The 13,695-nt window shown below is 42.6% G+C and overlaps 2 protein-coding genes and 1 non-coding gene across 3 annotated transcripts; 1 reads left to right on the forward strand and 2 right to left on the reverse strand.

Annotated features, from left to right (window-relative positions):
- Positions 1-224: 224 nt before the first annotated feature.
- tmem141 (transmembrane protein 141) lies at positions 225-3,529 on the reverse strand. Its single transcript, XM_005930086.2, has 5 exons — positions 3,361-3,529; positions 3,124-3,190; positions 1,569-1,652; positions 1,334-1,444; positions 225-1,131 (listed from the first exon to the last, which is right to left on the reverse strand). Exons 1-5 carry the CDS (start codon positions 3,412-3,414, stop codon positions 1,070-1,072), a joined length of 378 nt encoding a protein of 125 aa, XP_005930148.1. The 5' UTR covers positions 3,415-3,529; the 3' UTR covers positions 225-1,069.
- A 2,429-nt stretch (positions 3,530-5,958) lies between these two features.
- trnak-uuu lies at positions 5,959-6,031 on the forward strand. The gene has a single exon. It is a non-coding gene; the product is annotated as a tRNA-Lys (tRNA).
- A 1,961-nt stretch (positions 6,032-7,992) lies between these two features.
- Positions 7,993-13,423, reverse strand: zmynd19 (zinc finger, MYND-type containing 19). Its single transcript, XM_005930087.3, has 6 exons — positions 13,124-13,423; positions 12,024-12,083; positions 11,833-11,939; positions 11,033-11,173; positions 10,699-10,879; positions 7,993-10,606 (listed from the first exon to the last, which is right to left on the reverse strand). The coding sequence occupies exons 1-6, from the start codon at positions 13,172-13,174 to the stop codon at positions 10,463-10,465; spliced, it is 684 nt and encodes a 227-aa protein (XP_005930149.1). The 5' UTR covers positions 13,175-13,423; the 3' UTR covers positions 7,993-10,462.
- Between the last annotated feature and the right edge of the window lie 272 nt (positions 13,424-13,695).

Here is a 13,695-nt window from a genome sequence, read left to right on the forward strand (position 1 = left end):
TACCGATACGTAATATCGGATCGGTCCATCTCTAGTACAAACCATGACGGGGGTCATGGAGCCAAAAGTCCGGCAGTTTCAGCGCCACAGCGAACGTAGCTGCAACAGGAGGCGGAGGTCCGGCAGCCGCTGATGCATCCACAGCGGAGTCTGCGTTATCTGCGGCTCGTTGCATGCTCAGTCAGGGGTCACCAATGTGGAGGTAAGCATCAACAACACAGAGCTCTCAGTTCTCACTCCTTCTTTATTCGTCTCCAACATCAACTGCGCATATCGCGCCACAAAACACAGGAACACACTTCCTATACACTGGGTGTGAGTGGAGCCCTCTACTGGTCCACCACAATATAACCATTTCAAACTATTTACAGAACAATCAGGTGTTCTGCATCAAAGAAGAAGGCACTTAAATTATTTATGCAACTCCAAAAAATTGTTTGTGTCCACTATAGCACAGATGAGAACAGCACAGGGATAAACCTGCAGGTCTGACAGCAGATGTGTCAGCGCACTCATCCCCGACTGTCCGACGGAGGGGCGGGGTCACACGTTGAAACAGACACGAGGCAGCCCAGACGGCGAAATTTTGCTTTTACATTTTGCGACTCATTTTATTTCTCTATCTGATAAGAAAACTATTCAATCAGATAGTTATGTGTGGTGAATGAAATACAGTTACACTTTCAAGCACTTTTAAGCACCACATCTGAAATTCAAGCACTTTTCAAACCTTGAAAAGACAACATTAAAATTCAAGCATTTTCAAGGTTTCAAGCACCCGTACGAACCCTGTTAATAACAAGAACACCGGATTACAAGCATTACATCTAATTCCTACTAAAAATCCACAACTAATTCCTGACCTCTGAGTCAGGAAAACCCAGGGTTTGTTTGTTTTTTTTAAATCCACAGATTGATACTGTTATGAAATTTAAGAGCTCCACAACCAGAATAAATATAATACACAATCATGTGGGCCATGCAAAATGTGCAGAGCACCACTGAGCTATTTCTCTTTATATATTTATAATCTTTATATTGGAGATAATAAAATTTGTTTGAAACTTCTTCATTCAATCACGTCACCATATTTTGTCTTCTGTGGTGCTGTTGGTTCCTCTTGTTGGGGTACTGAAAGACAGTAAAGAGAAGGGTAGAGATGAAGCATACGGTCTTCATTTGGTGAATCATAAGTGATGAAATGATACGCGCCGATAACTTTTCTGATCATAAATCTATATACTTCAATAGGTTGACTCTTCAATCTTATATCCAAGACAACAGTTAACACAACATTAAATTCACATTTCATACAGTTCTGCACTGTGCTCACCTGGAGGTGGTGACCTGTCTGGGACTTTGCCTGTTTCTAGGAGCAACCAGAGGTCTGAGCATTTCTGCGTTTCCCAGCGAGTCACTGCGTAACTGCCCACTGATGATGCCACTGAGAGCACACAGGGGAGAGACAGTGGTTTCAGTGGCAGCACTGATGTAAGATCTACATTTGAGAGCTAAATACATTTCTTTATGTATTTTTAATAGCACAATCCAAATATTTTACTCCTCACCTATTGAAATGAGCAGGTTCCACTGAAGGGGATAAGGAAGCTTCCTCTGTAGGGCCTTCTGAATAGCAAAAAAACCTGCAACACCTGCACCAACAACACAACTCACTGTCACATCTAAAACCAGGGAGAAACATTTACACTTGTAACTGTGCAGATTTTCTTATTGCTGCTGGTTGGTTTTTTTGTTTTGTTTTTTTCAATTATACTAATTTCTAGGTTAAACCTAAAATGACAGATGACCTGACAGCTGAGTGGGTAGGACACAGACGGGTAAATGCCATCAGCAGTGGGCACTGGATTTGATTCCCAGCTGACTGGACATTCACTGTCATTCCCACACTTTCTTTCACTTTCTTGTCTCTTGTTGGCTCTGAACTGAAAATGCCAAACAGTCAAGCTTTTGTTTGGAGGGTGGTAGGTGTACTAGTTTCCCTTGGACAAAAAAGGCATAAATCCTCTCACTGGACACTTTATTAGTACAAGGCCTTCAAAAATGGCTTATTTCTTTGTCCTATGTCCTTGTGCTTGAAACCAGTTCAAGATGATCTGACCTTTGTGACAGCCATTAGAAGATGGTTACACTGTGGTCACAGAGGAACGGACATGGTCAGTTACTGAAGCAGTGAGTTACTCTAGACTTCCTATCAACTCAAAGCATGCTGGCCATTCTCCTCCAACCTCTGACATCAACAAGGTATTTTCAACCAGAAAAGTGCTGATCACAGGATATTTTGTCTTTTTCACACTATCCTCTATCAACCATAGAGATGGTTATTACAATTTTTTTTACTAGGACAGCAGCTTCACCTTTCTTCCCCACACTGATGCTCAGTTTGAACTCCAGCAGGTCGTCCTGACCATGTCTACATGCCTAAATGCACTGAGTTGCTGCCATGTGATTGGCTGATTAGATATTTGCATTAAGAAACAGTTAAATCAATGTACATTACAAAGTGATCGGTGAGTATATTGTCAGAGCTATGTTTGGGTATCCTTCAGTACATTTCTGTTATCATTTCTTCATTAAATCATTTGCATTATGAACTGCTGGCATAAAAACAAAAACAGTCCAGGATGCTAAAGAGCAACATCAAAAACATAAATAGATATAATAACAACAATAGTTATTTTAACTTTAATAATACAATCATTTTCTCCCTGTGCTGAGATCAGTGTGATCATTGTGGGTGATACCACAAACATTTACAGAATACAGCTCCCTCTTGTGGTATATTCTGTCTGCAAATCCTGACATCTGTATTGTTTGCCTACATTCACTTTGACCTTACTTCAGTGTCTCGATTTTCATTAAAAATCTCAACACAATGCAGAAAAAAAATTATAACAACTGAGGTTCAGAATTACACATAAAAACAGCAGCACTGACTGGGTCAAAGTTAGAGCAACACAGCCAACAAGAATTTGGATGAAAGCATGAAAGCATTAAGAATGTACAAATAGGAGAAAGTCAAAGATTGTAACATGGACTGAAATATTTCTTATTTTAAGTGTGTGACTTTTAATAAATAAATAAATAAATAAATAAAAGTATTACCCAGCACAAAGGTCCCAGACCCCTTCATGAAAGCATGAGACTGACAGGCGGCGTAGCTCTCCAAACCCTGAGAGACAACAAATAAAACCAGCTCTCACCTGTGTTACACATTTCTGTTGTATCTATGGTAAAGGTGTCAATGTGAGCAGCTGCTGGTTTATTCCAAGTGTGCAGAGGGACAGTGTCCTCCAGAGTGCACAGGTAATAAAAACGCATAAAAACAAACACAAAACCCACCGGATGTTTGGCCACCAACGCGTCGTCCACTTTGGTGAGCCCCAGATTAACCATGTTGAAGCTGGAGGTAACTTTTTATATATATAAGAAATAACCACTTTAACTCATCCCCTAACTTCTTAGTCCACAGCTCGCTGTAGATGTACTATTATGAAAGTTCCGTGTTTGAGAACAACAAACACCGAAGAAGGAAAAATAGAGCAGTCTGTCCAAAACTGTGGCGACATCTAATGGAGGGAGAGTGGTACTGCACCCTTGCTAACTCAAGGTAGCATTTTAGAGGTTGCTTGCAAGAAAGAAAAACACAAGAAAATACATACATGAATGAAATATATACTAACTCACTAACGCAAATATCTAATCAGCCAACCACATGGTGGGCATTGTCAGGAAAGGTAGTTTAACAGATTGTGGTGTGGTTGTTGGTGCCAGACTGGCTGGTCTCAGGATTTCATAAACTGTTCATCTACTGGGTTTGTCCCACACAGCCATCTCTGGGGAAAGAGGAAATATGTATTGGTTCTGTGTGAGAAAATGCCTGGCTGAGGAAAAACAGCCACTCTTTGAGCTGCTGATAAGAAGGCAATGGTAACTTAAATAACCACTTGTTAAAACCAACGTATGCAGAAGAACATCTCTGAATACATAACATACCGAACCTAGAAGCAGACTGCCACTCCTGTCAACTAAGAACAGGAAACTGAGGCTACAAATCATGCAAGCTCCCAGAAGATTAAAACATTAAAAAAAAATCCTTGCCTGGTGTTGTGAAGTTCAACAGTAAGAAAAAATATATATATAATATGAGAGACAACAAACACTCATTCTGAAAGGAGTACTTATATATTAGAGAGGGTTCATTTAAGATTTTCCCCCAGACTGAAGAAATTTAAGTGCTGTACTTACACATGATGGGGAGATTTATGTTCTGCAGTGGTAAAGGTCCACAATTTAGAGCAACAGACAATACCAGCATTAAGTCGTGCAGTAGACAAGGAACACACACACACAAAGCAAAAAATGTATTCTTATGGAAATACACTTTCCTCATTTCCATAAGAATAATTTCCTCATTTCCTCTCTGTTGTGCGCATGTGCAGAACTTGACCTCTGGGTGTTTCGGATGTTATCTCGACGTTTAAAAAAGATGGTTTAGCCAGTGCTACCCAAACTTCTTTGCCTAGCAGACACATAACAAAGGGCACCTAAACCACCACATGTGGGACGCTTTCAGCACAAATGCAGACTTGAACTATCAAACTTTTCATTCAGGATTGTATTTATCTCCTTTGTTGGGTACCACTGGGCTTCACTGTTGAACTACTTCACCAAAATGGTCTCTAATCTATACTCAGAAATAAAAATTCTTCTTATTAGCACTACAAAAATGTCAGATAGATCAAATCTCAATAATCTGCAAGTGCCCAGACTCTCTGCTGATGTCTGTGACCGGTCTGTTGAACTCTGACACCACAGTGGCCTTAAAGATTTAAAGACCTGAGAGCAGTTTCTGTCCTAGAAGAGAAAGAACAGGCAGATGGAAAGAATCCAACTGCTGAGACCCAAGAAACAACACCAAGGGTAGAGTTACAGGGAGGCCACAGCAGAGCATCCGAACATCTGTTGCTTGTTACAGAGGAGAGAAAACAAAGGGCAAAGGACTGCTGGAGATACATGAAGCATAGACTGTAAGAAAGCATTAGCTCTCAAGGTGGTGACTGTGATGACGCATATAATGTTTCATTTATTATTCATCATACTTTCACAATAAGAGCATAAATATTGAGATTAAAAGTGAGCTAATAGGCTTAATAGGTTCAGTCAGTGCCAAAGCAACGTGATGGAAGACAGCAGCTCCATTAAAGAGCGACTTCCCCATTAATCTTCTCAGCTTCTCTATTTTCATTCATATAACTAATAAAGAAAATTTTCACAATAAAATGTCAAATGTAACTGAAAATAAATACTGATCTGATTACTTATTTTCTTCCTTTCCCTTTGATTTATCCAGTGGCTCTATAAGACCCAGGTCTGTTGCCTTGAAACAGAGTGATAAAATAGTAATAGCTCTGCCTCAGACAGTTGGGGTAAAATAATACAGCTGGTATGTTTTTGGTCAAATTTTGGGTTTGATACTCTTAAGTGTATTTATTTTTACTTAAAGTGGACTAGCTTTGCTGATTCACAGTTCAAAATAATCTCTTTCCTTCCATTTAAAGCAACTTGCTCCTGATTGGCTGCCCCTCTCAGGCAGCACTAATGACGTCAGTCATTATTGCAAACTAGCTACATTTTATATGCATCTTTTAAGACATCATATGCATGACAGAACATAAGCAATTGTATAACAGGGCTAAACTTTAAACTGGTTTTTGTATTTTTAGTATTAATTTTAGTGGGTTATTTACGGGACATGCATATTTGTGAAGAGTTTGGTCTAAATTAAAACAATAATAATAATATTAATAATAATGAAAAGAATATTTTACCCCAGGAGGTCTTTTGGACTGAATGAAAACATAAACAGCGGACATGAAAAAAATAGCTAAATACACTACATCCTGGTAAAATCTACATTTTAGCTAAACACACGTCAGAGCCCGGATAGCTCAGTCGGTAGAGCATCAGACTTTTAATCTGAGGGTCCAGGGTTCAAGTCCCTGTTCGGGCGAGAACTTTTGACGCGGAAGAGAATGGAGCTGAGAAAACAAGTGCTGAAAGTTGAGGTAAAGATAGAGAAAGAAGTAGTAGCGAGCGGACTCTCCCGTACCTGATTTTGGTTTGTCCAAGTAACTGCAGGTTAGCCCTGACTCTTCTGTACTACTTCTGTACTTTTTATTTTATTTTATTTTATAAATGTCGTGTAATGTTTCTTTGTCGCGGGAATGTTCGTAATGACATAAAAATATTATAAATGTTGTTCTGCTTCATTCTAACCAGCTGATTAGTTTGTTTTACACTCCTGGAAACACACAAAGGAAACCCGTTCAACCAATCACATTCATCGCACTTTGATCTGCGACAAACTGCAGCGATGTCCACGTCTTCTCTATAGAGCTGTGGGACAGCACGCTTTAATGTTTAAGTGGATCCAGTTTAAAGTATCAGAGATCTAATGTGCTGCTGTCACCTTAGAAATAATCAACAGCACTGGGAGCTCACTCAGTGACAAAATCATTAACTGTATTTAAGCTGATGAATTTGCATTTACAGCAGTGTTGGATTTTGCTGGTATATTTTTATGCTCTTTAGAGATTTTTTTATTACCCTTTGATGTCATGTCTGGAGTAGGTGGCACTCACAGTGATGGTTTTCTGTGGAAGAAAAGTCATATGATCCGTGGACCTCCCTCCTCCCTTTCTGATTTGTCAAATGCTGCCAATGCCACCCTATTTGTGTGACTATTCATCTCAATCTTAAGTGAATTCAGAAAAGGGAAAGATGTCCCGGGTATGCTGAGTGAGGAAAGTTAGAGAATCGTAAAGTGCAGAGGAAGTGAGGGCAGCTATGAAGAGTGGAGAGAGAGCAGTTGCCTTTAAGACCAGATTGTTTAACACCATGCCTGAAGAAATGAAGAGTTGATGGTCAAGAAGCAGGCTGATGTGCAGCGCTGTAATATCTAAAAGAGTTGTGAAAGAGTTGTTATGCTCAGTTATGAAGAGAAGTGATGAGCAGCAGTATGGCTGGTGCCAAGAGAAGAACTGTGGTACTGTATGAGGAAGTCTGGAGTGAGGGTGGTGAGACTGCGGTGAGGAGTGCAGTAGGATTGACACAGGTTTAAGATGGGGAGGTGGATTACATCACGTATTGACTTTGAGTTCATTTTCGTTTGCGATGGTGATGGACAGGTTGACAGATGAGGTCAGGCAGGAGTCTCTGTGGACTATGATGCTCACACCTGCAATGATGTATGGTTTTGAGGCAGCAGAAAGACAGCACATTTGTAAGTATAACTCGGGTGCGAACTGGTGATTGTAGATATTTTTGATCGGAGCATGACAAAGTTACACAGATGAATCCCCTCCACTCAATTAATGAATTATTCTAGTACTTGGAGGCATTTCTTTGTGATACCAAGAGTTCAGATAATCAAGACACTTTAGGAATCAGCAGACTTCTTTTTTCAACTGCTCCGTTCAGGAGTCACCACAGCGGATCATCTGCCTCCATCACCACTGTGATCTTTTCCTCCCGCCTTAAAACACTATCCCTCCTCTGCACCAAAACCATGTCCAAACCCACTCGAGCTGAGCTGTCTATCTAATGTACTCATTTGTAATCCTGCTAATTCCCAGAGAAAGACTGAGCATCTGCACCGCAGCCTCCTGTTTGTTATCACAGCAGGTGTCATTATGGTCCTCTAAACCTCTTTCACAAATAACCCTCTGACACTCATCTCCAACCACTCCACCCTGCCTGCACTCCCTTCTTGCCCTGTCCATTGCGTTGGATGTCAACCCCAGGTATTTAAACCTGTCCACCTTCCCTCTCATTCACCTTGTCTCGCTTTTATCATCGATCTCTGCAGTGCATACCTCTACCTGCTCCCTGCTCTCACTGTATGTGGCCCCTGTATGCACATCAAACCAAACTCCACCAAATGAGGTTCATTTTTATTTATTATCATTTAACATTGGAAAAGCAACTGTCGGTTATCCCAGTTGTACTTCCATTCACATATTGTAGCTCTTTATTTCTAGGTGATTAATGCGTATATTTTTACCCAAAAAAAAAAATAAAAAATAAAAATTTATTTTAGACACAATCTGTACACTCTGTCCAAATCCACACCACACCCCTCACCTCATCTACGACAGGTATGCCAACACGAGAGCCAAATTTTAGTGCAGTGTTCAAAAACTTTCACATTCACACACGCGCGCACACAAGGAAAGCAAATAAATCACATATACACATGCTTATTAAGTGTTGGGAATTCTCACCTAAGAAACAAGAGGACACATTAAGCAGGTGTGCATTGTAGGTAACACAAGGAAGGCAGGTGATTTGTGGATAAAGTCGACAAAAAAAAAAGCTCCAGAGCAGGAAATGGTTCAGTTCATCAAACCACTTTCCAAAATAAAAGTCACAAAAAGACGGCCGTGGGAGGGATTCAAGTTTTACACTCCAAGACACCTCTCACGTGGAAGATTGTTTTGTCACATGACTGTGTGCAGTGTTCTCATGGGATTTACAAAAAAGAAAAAAAAAACACTGGGAAGGCAACAGCCAGAACTCAATCATCCATCTAGAATCAGGAAAGTAAAATAAATCAAGTAACAGCGATGAAATGTTTCAGCCCATCTAACCTCATCACCTCACAGATATACAAAAAAAAAAAAAAAAGGTCCCACAATGAGCACTTTTTATGCCTTCAAATATCACCAGGACAAAAGAAAGGTTCACAATCAATTTTTTAAAATAAATATAGCTCCATAGATAAGATTTTCTTCAAAAAAAATAACCCTTACAAACACACATGCGAGAAACTGAGCACTAGCTCCTCCTCGCCAATCAATGCACACATACAGCGTAACCCTGGAGATGTAAAAATACAGTTTGAAAAGGCAGGTGTCTGTTCGGAAGAAACAACCCCCTCCCCCCCGAAAAACCCAGCAAACTGAGCCCAAGAGGGATTTATACCAGCTGACAGGAGTGGTAAGCTACGGAAGGTCAGAGAAGACTTTGGTAAAGATCATTCTTACAGGTTAAGCTATTGAACATCAAATAATAAATTGCTTTTATATTACGCCATCAGTGCTCACTTTTACTGGGACAAATTGTGTGTAAGAGCATCAACAACACTGGTCGTACTGAAGCTGGTTTCTGCCAAAGTAGAAAAACAAACAAAAACGCCAGTTACTTTCTCAGAAGACTGAGTTCATAAGTCAAAATTTCAACATAAATGCAATAAATTTAAAAATGTTTTAGTTTTGTTTGTTTCCACCCCAAATGTATTTATTTAATTATTTTTTTTTACAGTTGCAGAAACAAGTTTCCATAGAAACCACTTTTCTTTTTTTAAATGTTAACTGGAAATTCCTTAAAAAAAAAAAAAAAAAAAAAAACCACACACACACCACCTACTTCCAGCACAAACTGAAGTCTTTAACCATTAAAATTATATATATAAAAAATAAAAAAGTGACGCCTTTATTTGGCAGCTACTTTATTACAGAACAATGATCTTACTGTCAGACCACCAATTTATAATTAAATAGGACATTTTTAAATTAAGTAATATGGCCCCCTTTAAGTAGAGCAAAGATGTCCGTTAACCTCGACTCATTAGCAATGTTGACCACCTCAAAGTCCTTTTTTGTACATGTTGGCAGCACAGGCGCTCACACACACACACACACACACACACACACACAATACTGGTAGTGGGACTCTGTGAAATCTCTGATAATCTGTGTCGTGGTTTGCTGTGTGGGGAATACAGACAGGGAGGCCGCGGCGATGGCAGCTAAAGTGTCGATGACTGTGAGCGCAGCAGCCGTGTGCACGAGAGAGGTCAGAAAAGGGAGCGATACAGTGAAAAGGTCCATGTCCCATTGTACCAGCTGAATGACAGATGCTGCAGCCCCCAAGTCCCCTGTTTGGACAGACGAAGTGACACCCAATGGGATGACGGCGGTCTGTATTCCGACTGTGGTCCGGAGAAGCTTGTTCAGTTCATCAACAAGATGACTTTCTCCTCCTTACATACAAAACCGTAGCAGCAGGTAGTGCCCGAGGTTCTCCCTCGAGAGAAAACAAAGACCCCCCCCCCCCAAAAAAACCAACAAAAACCAACAAACCGAAAAAAAAAAAAAAAAAACAAAAAAAAAAATCCCATCCCCGTCATCCACATGAAAAGCAAGCTATGGAGAATCACCAGTCCTGGGAAGTGGCAGATGTCTTTTTGCGTTACTCTCCGTGCCCTCGTCTTCTCAGTCCTGAACTCCTTCAATCACTCAACCAATCAACATTGTCTCTTCTCAGGAAGCCCCCCCCACCCCGCATCGCACTTAATCCCCGCTCCCCCTCCCAAGTGTAACCCCATTCCCTCCCCGATGATCATCCTCCTCCTCCCCTTCCAAGCAAGGATGAAGACGGATCACCGCTCGGGCTCAGACTCCAGGGCCAGCGCCCGCTTACGCTCGCGACACTGTTTCTTGTGGGCCGGCCAGTCCCTCTGCTGGCACTGGGACCCGCAGTAGCGCGCCACCTGGCAGCGGCCGCATATGTTGAACTCCCGCAGCTGTGGAAAGACAAGGAAGAAGATCATCTTTGGCTCTGAGAGCACGGAGCTTTCGAATGGGAATGCTTTGCTACACGAGTTGGAATACATACCCTCCTCTCAATGAGCGAACAAGGAGGGTAGTGACACTCGTAGTAGGTGCAAGAACACTCCTCTTCCTCCACCAGCTCCCCATTTGCATTGTAGTAACGTGTGCGACTCAGCTCCAGATATTGCTCTTCCACAGGGTCGGCTGGTACCTGCTGGATAGCCAGCCAGTAGAGGGACTGCTCTCTGTACAGATAACATGAGAAATGTTCGGCATGCATTACTTGTTTGGATAACCCTGGAATAAATCACAAAAGGATTTAAGACTCATTTCCCCTCAACAGCTGCCCGGTGTGTCCTTTCTAGCATTTTCACATGTACCTATAAGCAATGTTTTACCTCTGCTTGCTGGAAATCTCCTCTGGTTTAGGGCTCCAGCCTACTGGAACCAGTCGAAGGTTGTCTAGTCGGTTGTCCACCGTCACAGAGTTGATGTGGATAACTTGAAAACTAGGGGCGATGCCTCCTCTGTGCTTCTCCCTGGGTAAAGACATTAAAAGTTAGCCAGTCTGCAACCAGCAGGACAAAAATCTGACCTTGGATAAGAAGAGTGTTTATTCCAAGGACTCCTCAGTAAGGAGCTGATGCTAGCTCAGAACACTTTTTATCCAATATGAAGCGTCATTGAAAGCCAAGTCCACTACAGAGCTTGAGCATGCACTAGTTTACTATACAACCTCTATTTCTCACGACTAGTGATAAAACTGAAAAGCTAGCTCGCTAAACAGTTGATGGTTTAAGTGACACCTGTGTCACTGCGCAGAGAGAATTCTTTTTGCCATTTTAGCCCCTTCCCCTACTTCTGTTAAGCTGAAGCAATTCTCATGAGCACCCACTTATCTTATCTGACAACTTTAACACTGATTAAACTAAGATGAGCCTTACAATGGAGGGCGCTTTCACAAGAAGCATGCTCATAGATTTTCCAGCAGAGGATAAACCACAGAAGAAGCCATTTCCAGCAGGCAGTTCCACATATTTGGCAGGTTGTCTATTTTTAAATCCCAGATGCAAGTCCACAAGCTTGCAAACCTGAGACCTGTCGCTTGTTAAAGCAGTGTGCAAACGACTAAGGTATGCAGTCACAGAAGAAAAACAAAACAAAACACAACACCTTGACACAGTTTAAACAGACTTACCAGAGCAGCTCGTGCAGCGGCCTTCCTGCCCAGCGTCCTTTGCCGACGTCAAAAGCATAAGCAAAGATCTTAGCTCCATTGCCATCTGCATCTACTTCCATGCGTGCCTGGAAACAGAAAAACACTGCTCTATATTTTTTCTCAACTGTATCCGGATATCAGAGCAGTAGTGAAAAATCAAACACGCTTACCTCAAAGGCATAGTTCTCCACCAGTGGTATGTCCTGCTCATCGATCAGCGTGTACTTTGTCTGAAATAAGAAAATTCAGGTTCATTTTCATGTTTAAACCTACAACTGCAACAACAGCATCCCCACTCTCAGGGGAGCTTTATTGTTTGTGAATTAGCACTAGCAGAGTCATAAACAGGGGCACTACTTCTAGGACAAGTTTCAACCTTCCAAACTTTTTACACTGACCACAGCAGCAACACGTTTCTGAAGCAGTCCCAGCTGTCTCACAGACACCTGAGCTCTTCTCCAGCAACACAACATGAAGCAGATGAAACCTGTGTGACACTTTCTTCCTTCTATGATTGCATGTGTGTGGCGTTTCCACGAGTGACATCATGTTTACAGCTGAGTGACCGGAGCCCTGCCACTCAGCAGGTGGGCAACCGGCTGCTCACGGTTCAAATACGGTTTATTCCCAGTGTGTCCCGTGACTTCAGCGTTAGCAGCTGGGAGCGCTTTCTGACCCACCGCTCGCCACAGTTTCTGCTTCAAGCGTTAATTAGTACGATTAAAGCCAAAGCCGACACAGGCACAGATGTTGGGCAGTGTCGTCCTACCGGTGCTTTGTCACACTGCACAAAAGAATCAGTTGATGGCAATGGCTTCCTCATTAGCCGACACTTGAGGGTAATCCTAGTAACATGGCTAGCGTGGCTCTGCTAACTGCACCGCCGAGTGTTTGGGTATGACACGACCGCCGAGGGGTTTCCAGTCCACCGACAGCGGCTGTGACAAAAACTGAGCACGTGTTTACGTTTCTGGCGCTGTTTGGTCGTTAAATGTTAGCCAGCGGCTAGCGTAACGCGCTACATGCTAATTAGCGTTAGCGGCGGAGTTTGAGAAACCAGTCTGGCTCGGCACGGCCGGCTTTTCTAATCCGCTCAAACGCCTTTAAATCGGTAAAGCCGAACTACTCCCGCATTTGCGACTGCTTCATAATAATCAACTCTGTTGGCTAGAGCTGATTGAGCATCGCTAACTATATCTTTTCTGGTGACTTTTCTCTTCCCCGCGGGCCCTCCCCCGGCCGCACATGGCAGTCCTGGGATCCAGCTCACCTTCCCGGCCACACGGCCGAGCCGTACGATCCCGAGCTTGAAATCCGACATCAGGAGGACGGGCGGAGGCGACAAGAAAAAGCGTAGGGTCCAGCCTAAACTGTATTCAGGTTCAAAACCCGCCTCTCAGCCCCGTTTGCCAGGTTGCGTTAAATGGTTGGGTATATTCTGAGTCCGGATCTCTCCGGCAGCAGCCCAGCCTCGGTGACACACCGCCGCTGGCGCAGGAAAGCCGAACGAGCTGCCGCTGCTGGGAGGGGCGGGAGGAACCTCTAACCGCAGCGTCCAATCAAGCGTGGCGTTAAGGCTTTTTAATACAATACGTCACCTCACGCTGCCAAATAGGAAGCGGCAGTTTCAAAAGACCGCCTATTTTCAGTTATAACGTCATCACACTCTCGTGACCACTTCCAGCCATTTTCGCGCGAAATGTTTGATGGCTGGGTGGGATTATTGCAGAGGGCTTTGACGTCATGATGCGCCGTTTGCTGCTAAATTTGGCGACAGGCATTGAATGTGCATTGCGTAAGCCTATAGAGGAGGCTAACAATGATTCATAAGGTAAACACTGA

This window comes from Haplochromis burtoni, unplaced genomic scaffold (genome assembly GCF_018398535.1).
Source record: "Haplochromis burtoni strain Fernald_Lab_line unplaced genomic scaffold, NCSU_Asbu1 Contig_72, whole genome shotgun sequence".
Classification (NCBI taxonomy): Eukaryota; Metazoa; Chordata; class Actinopteri; order Cichliformes; family Cichlidae; genus Haplochromis; species Haplochromis burtoni.

Bases quoted from the DNA above. Each gene is read 5' to 3' on its own strand.
- zmynd19 (XM_005930087.3), bottom strand. From the start codon at position 13,174: ATGTCGGATTTCAAGCTCGGGATCGTACGGCTCGGCCGTGTGGCCGGG. The intron at 11,940-12,023 runs GTAAGCGTGTTT...TTCTGTTTCCAG, and splicing joins TGGAGAACTATGCCTTTGAG to GCACGCATGGAAGTAGATGC. The intron at 11,174-11,832 runs GTAAGTCTGTTT...GTCTTTACCCAG, and splicing joins CCGCTGCACGAGCTGCTCTG to GGAGAAGCACAGAGGAGGCA.
- tmem141 (XM_005930086.2), bottom strand. From the start codon at position 3,414: ATGGTTAATCTGGGGCTCACCAAAGTGGACGACGCGTTGGTGGCCAAA. The intron at 3,191-3,360 runs GTGGGTTTTGTG...GTTGTCTCTCAG, and splicing joins CGTTGGTGGCCAAACATCCG to GGTTTGGAGAGCTACGCCGC. The intron at 1,445-1,568 runs GTGAGGAGTAAA...GTGTGCTCTCAG, and splicing joins GAACCTGCTCATTTCAATAG to TGGCATCATCAGTGGGCAGT.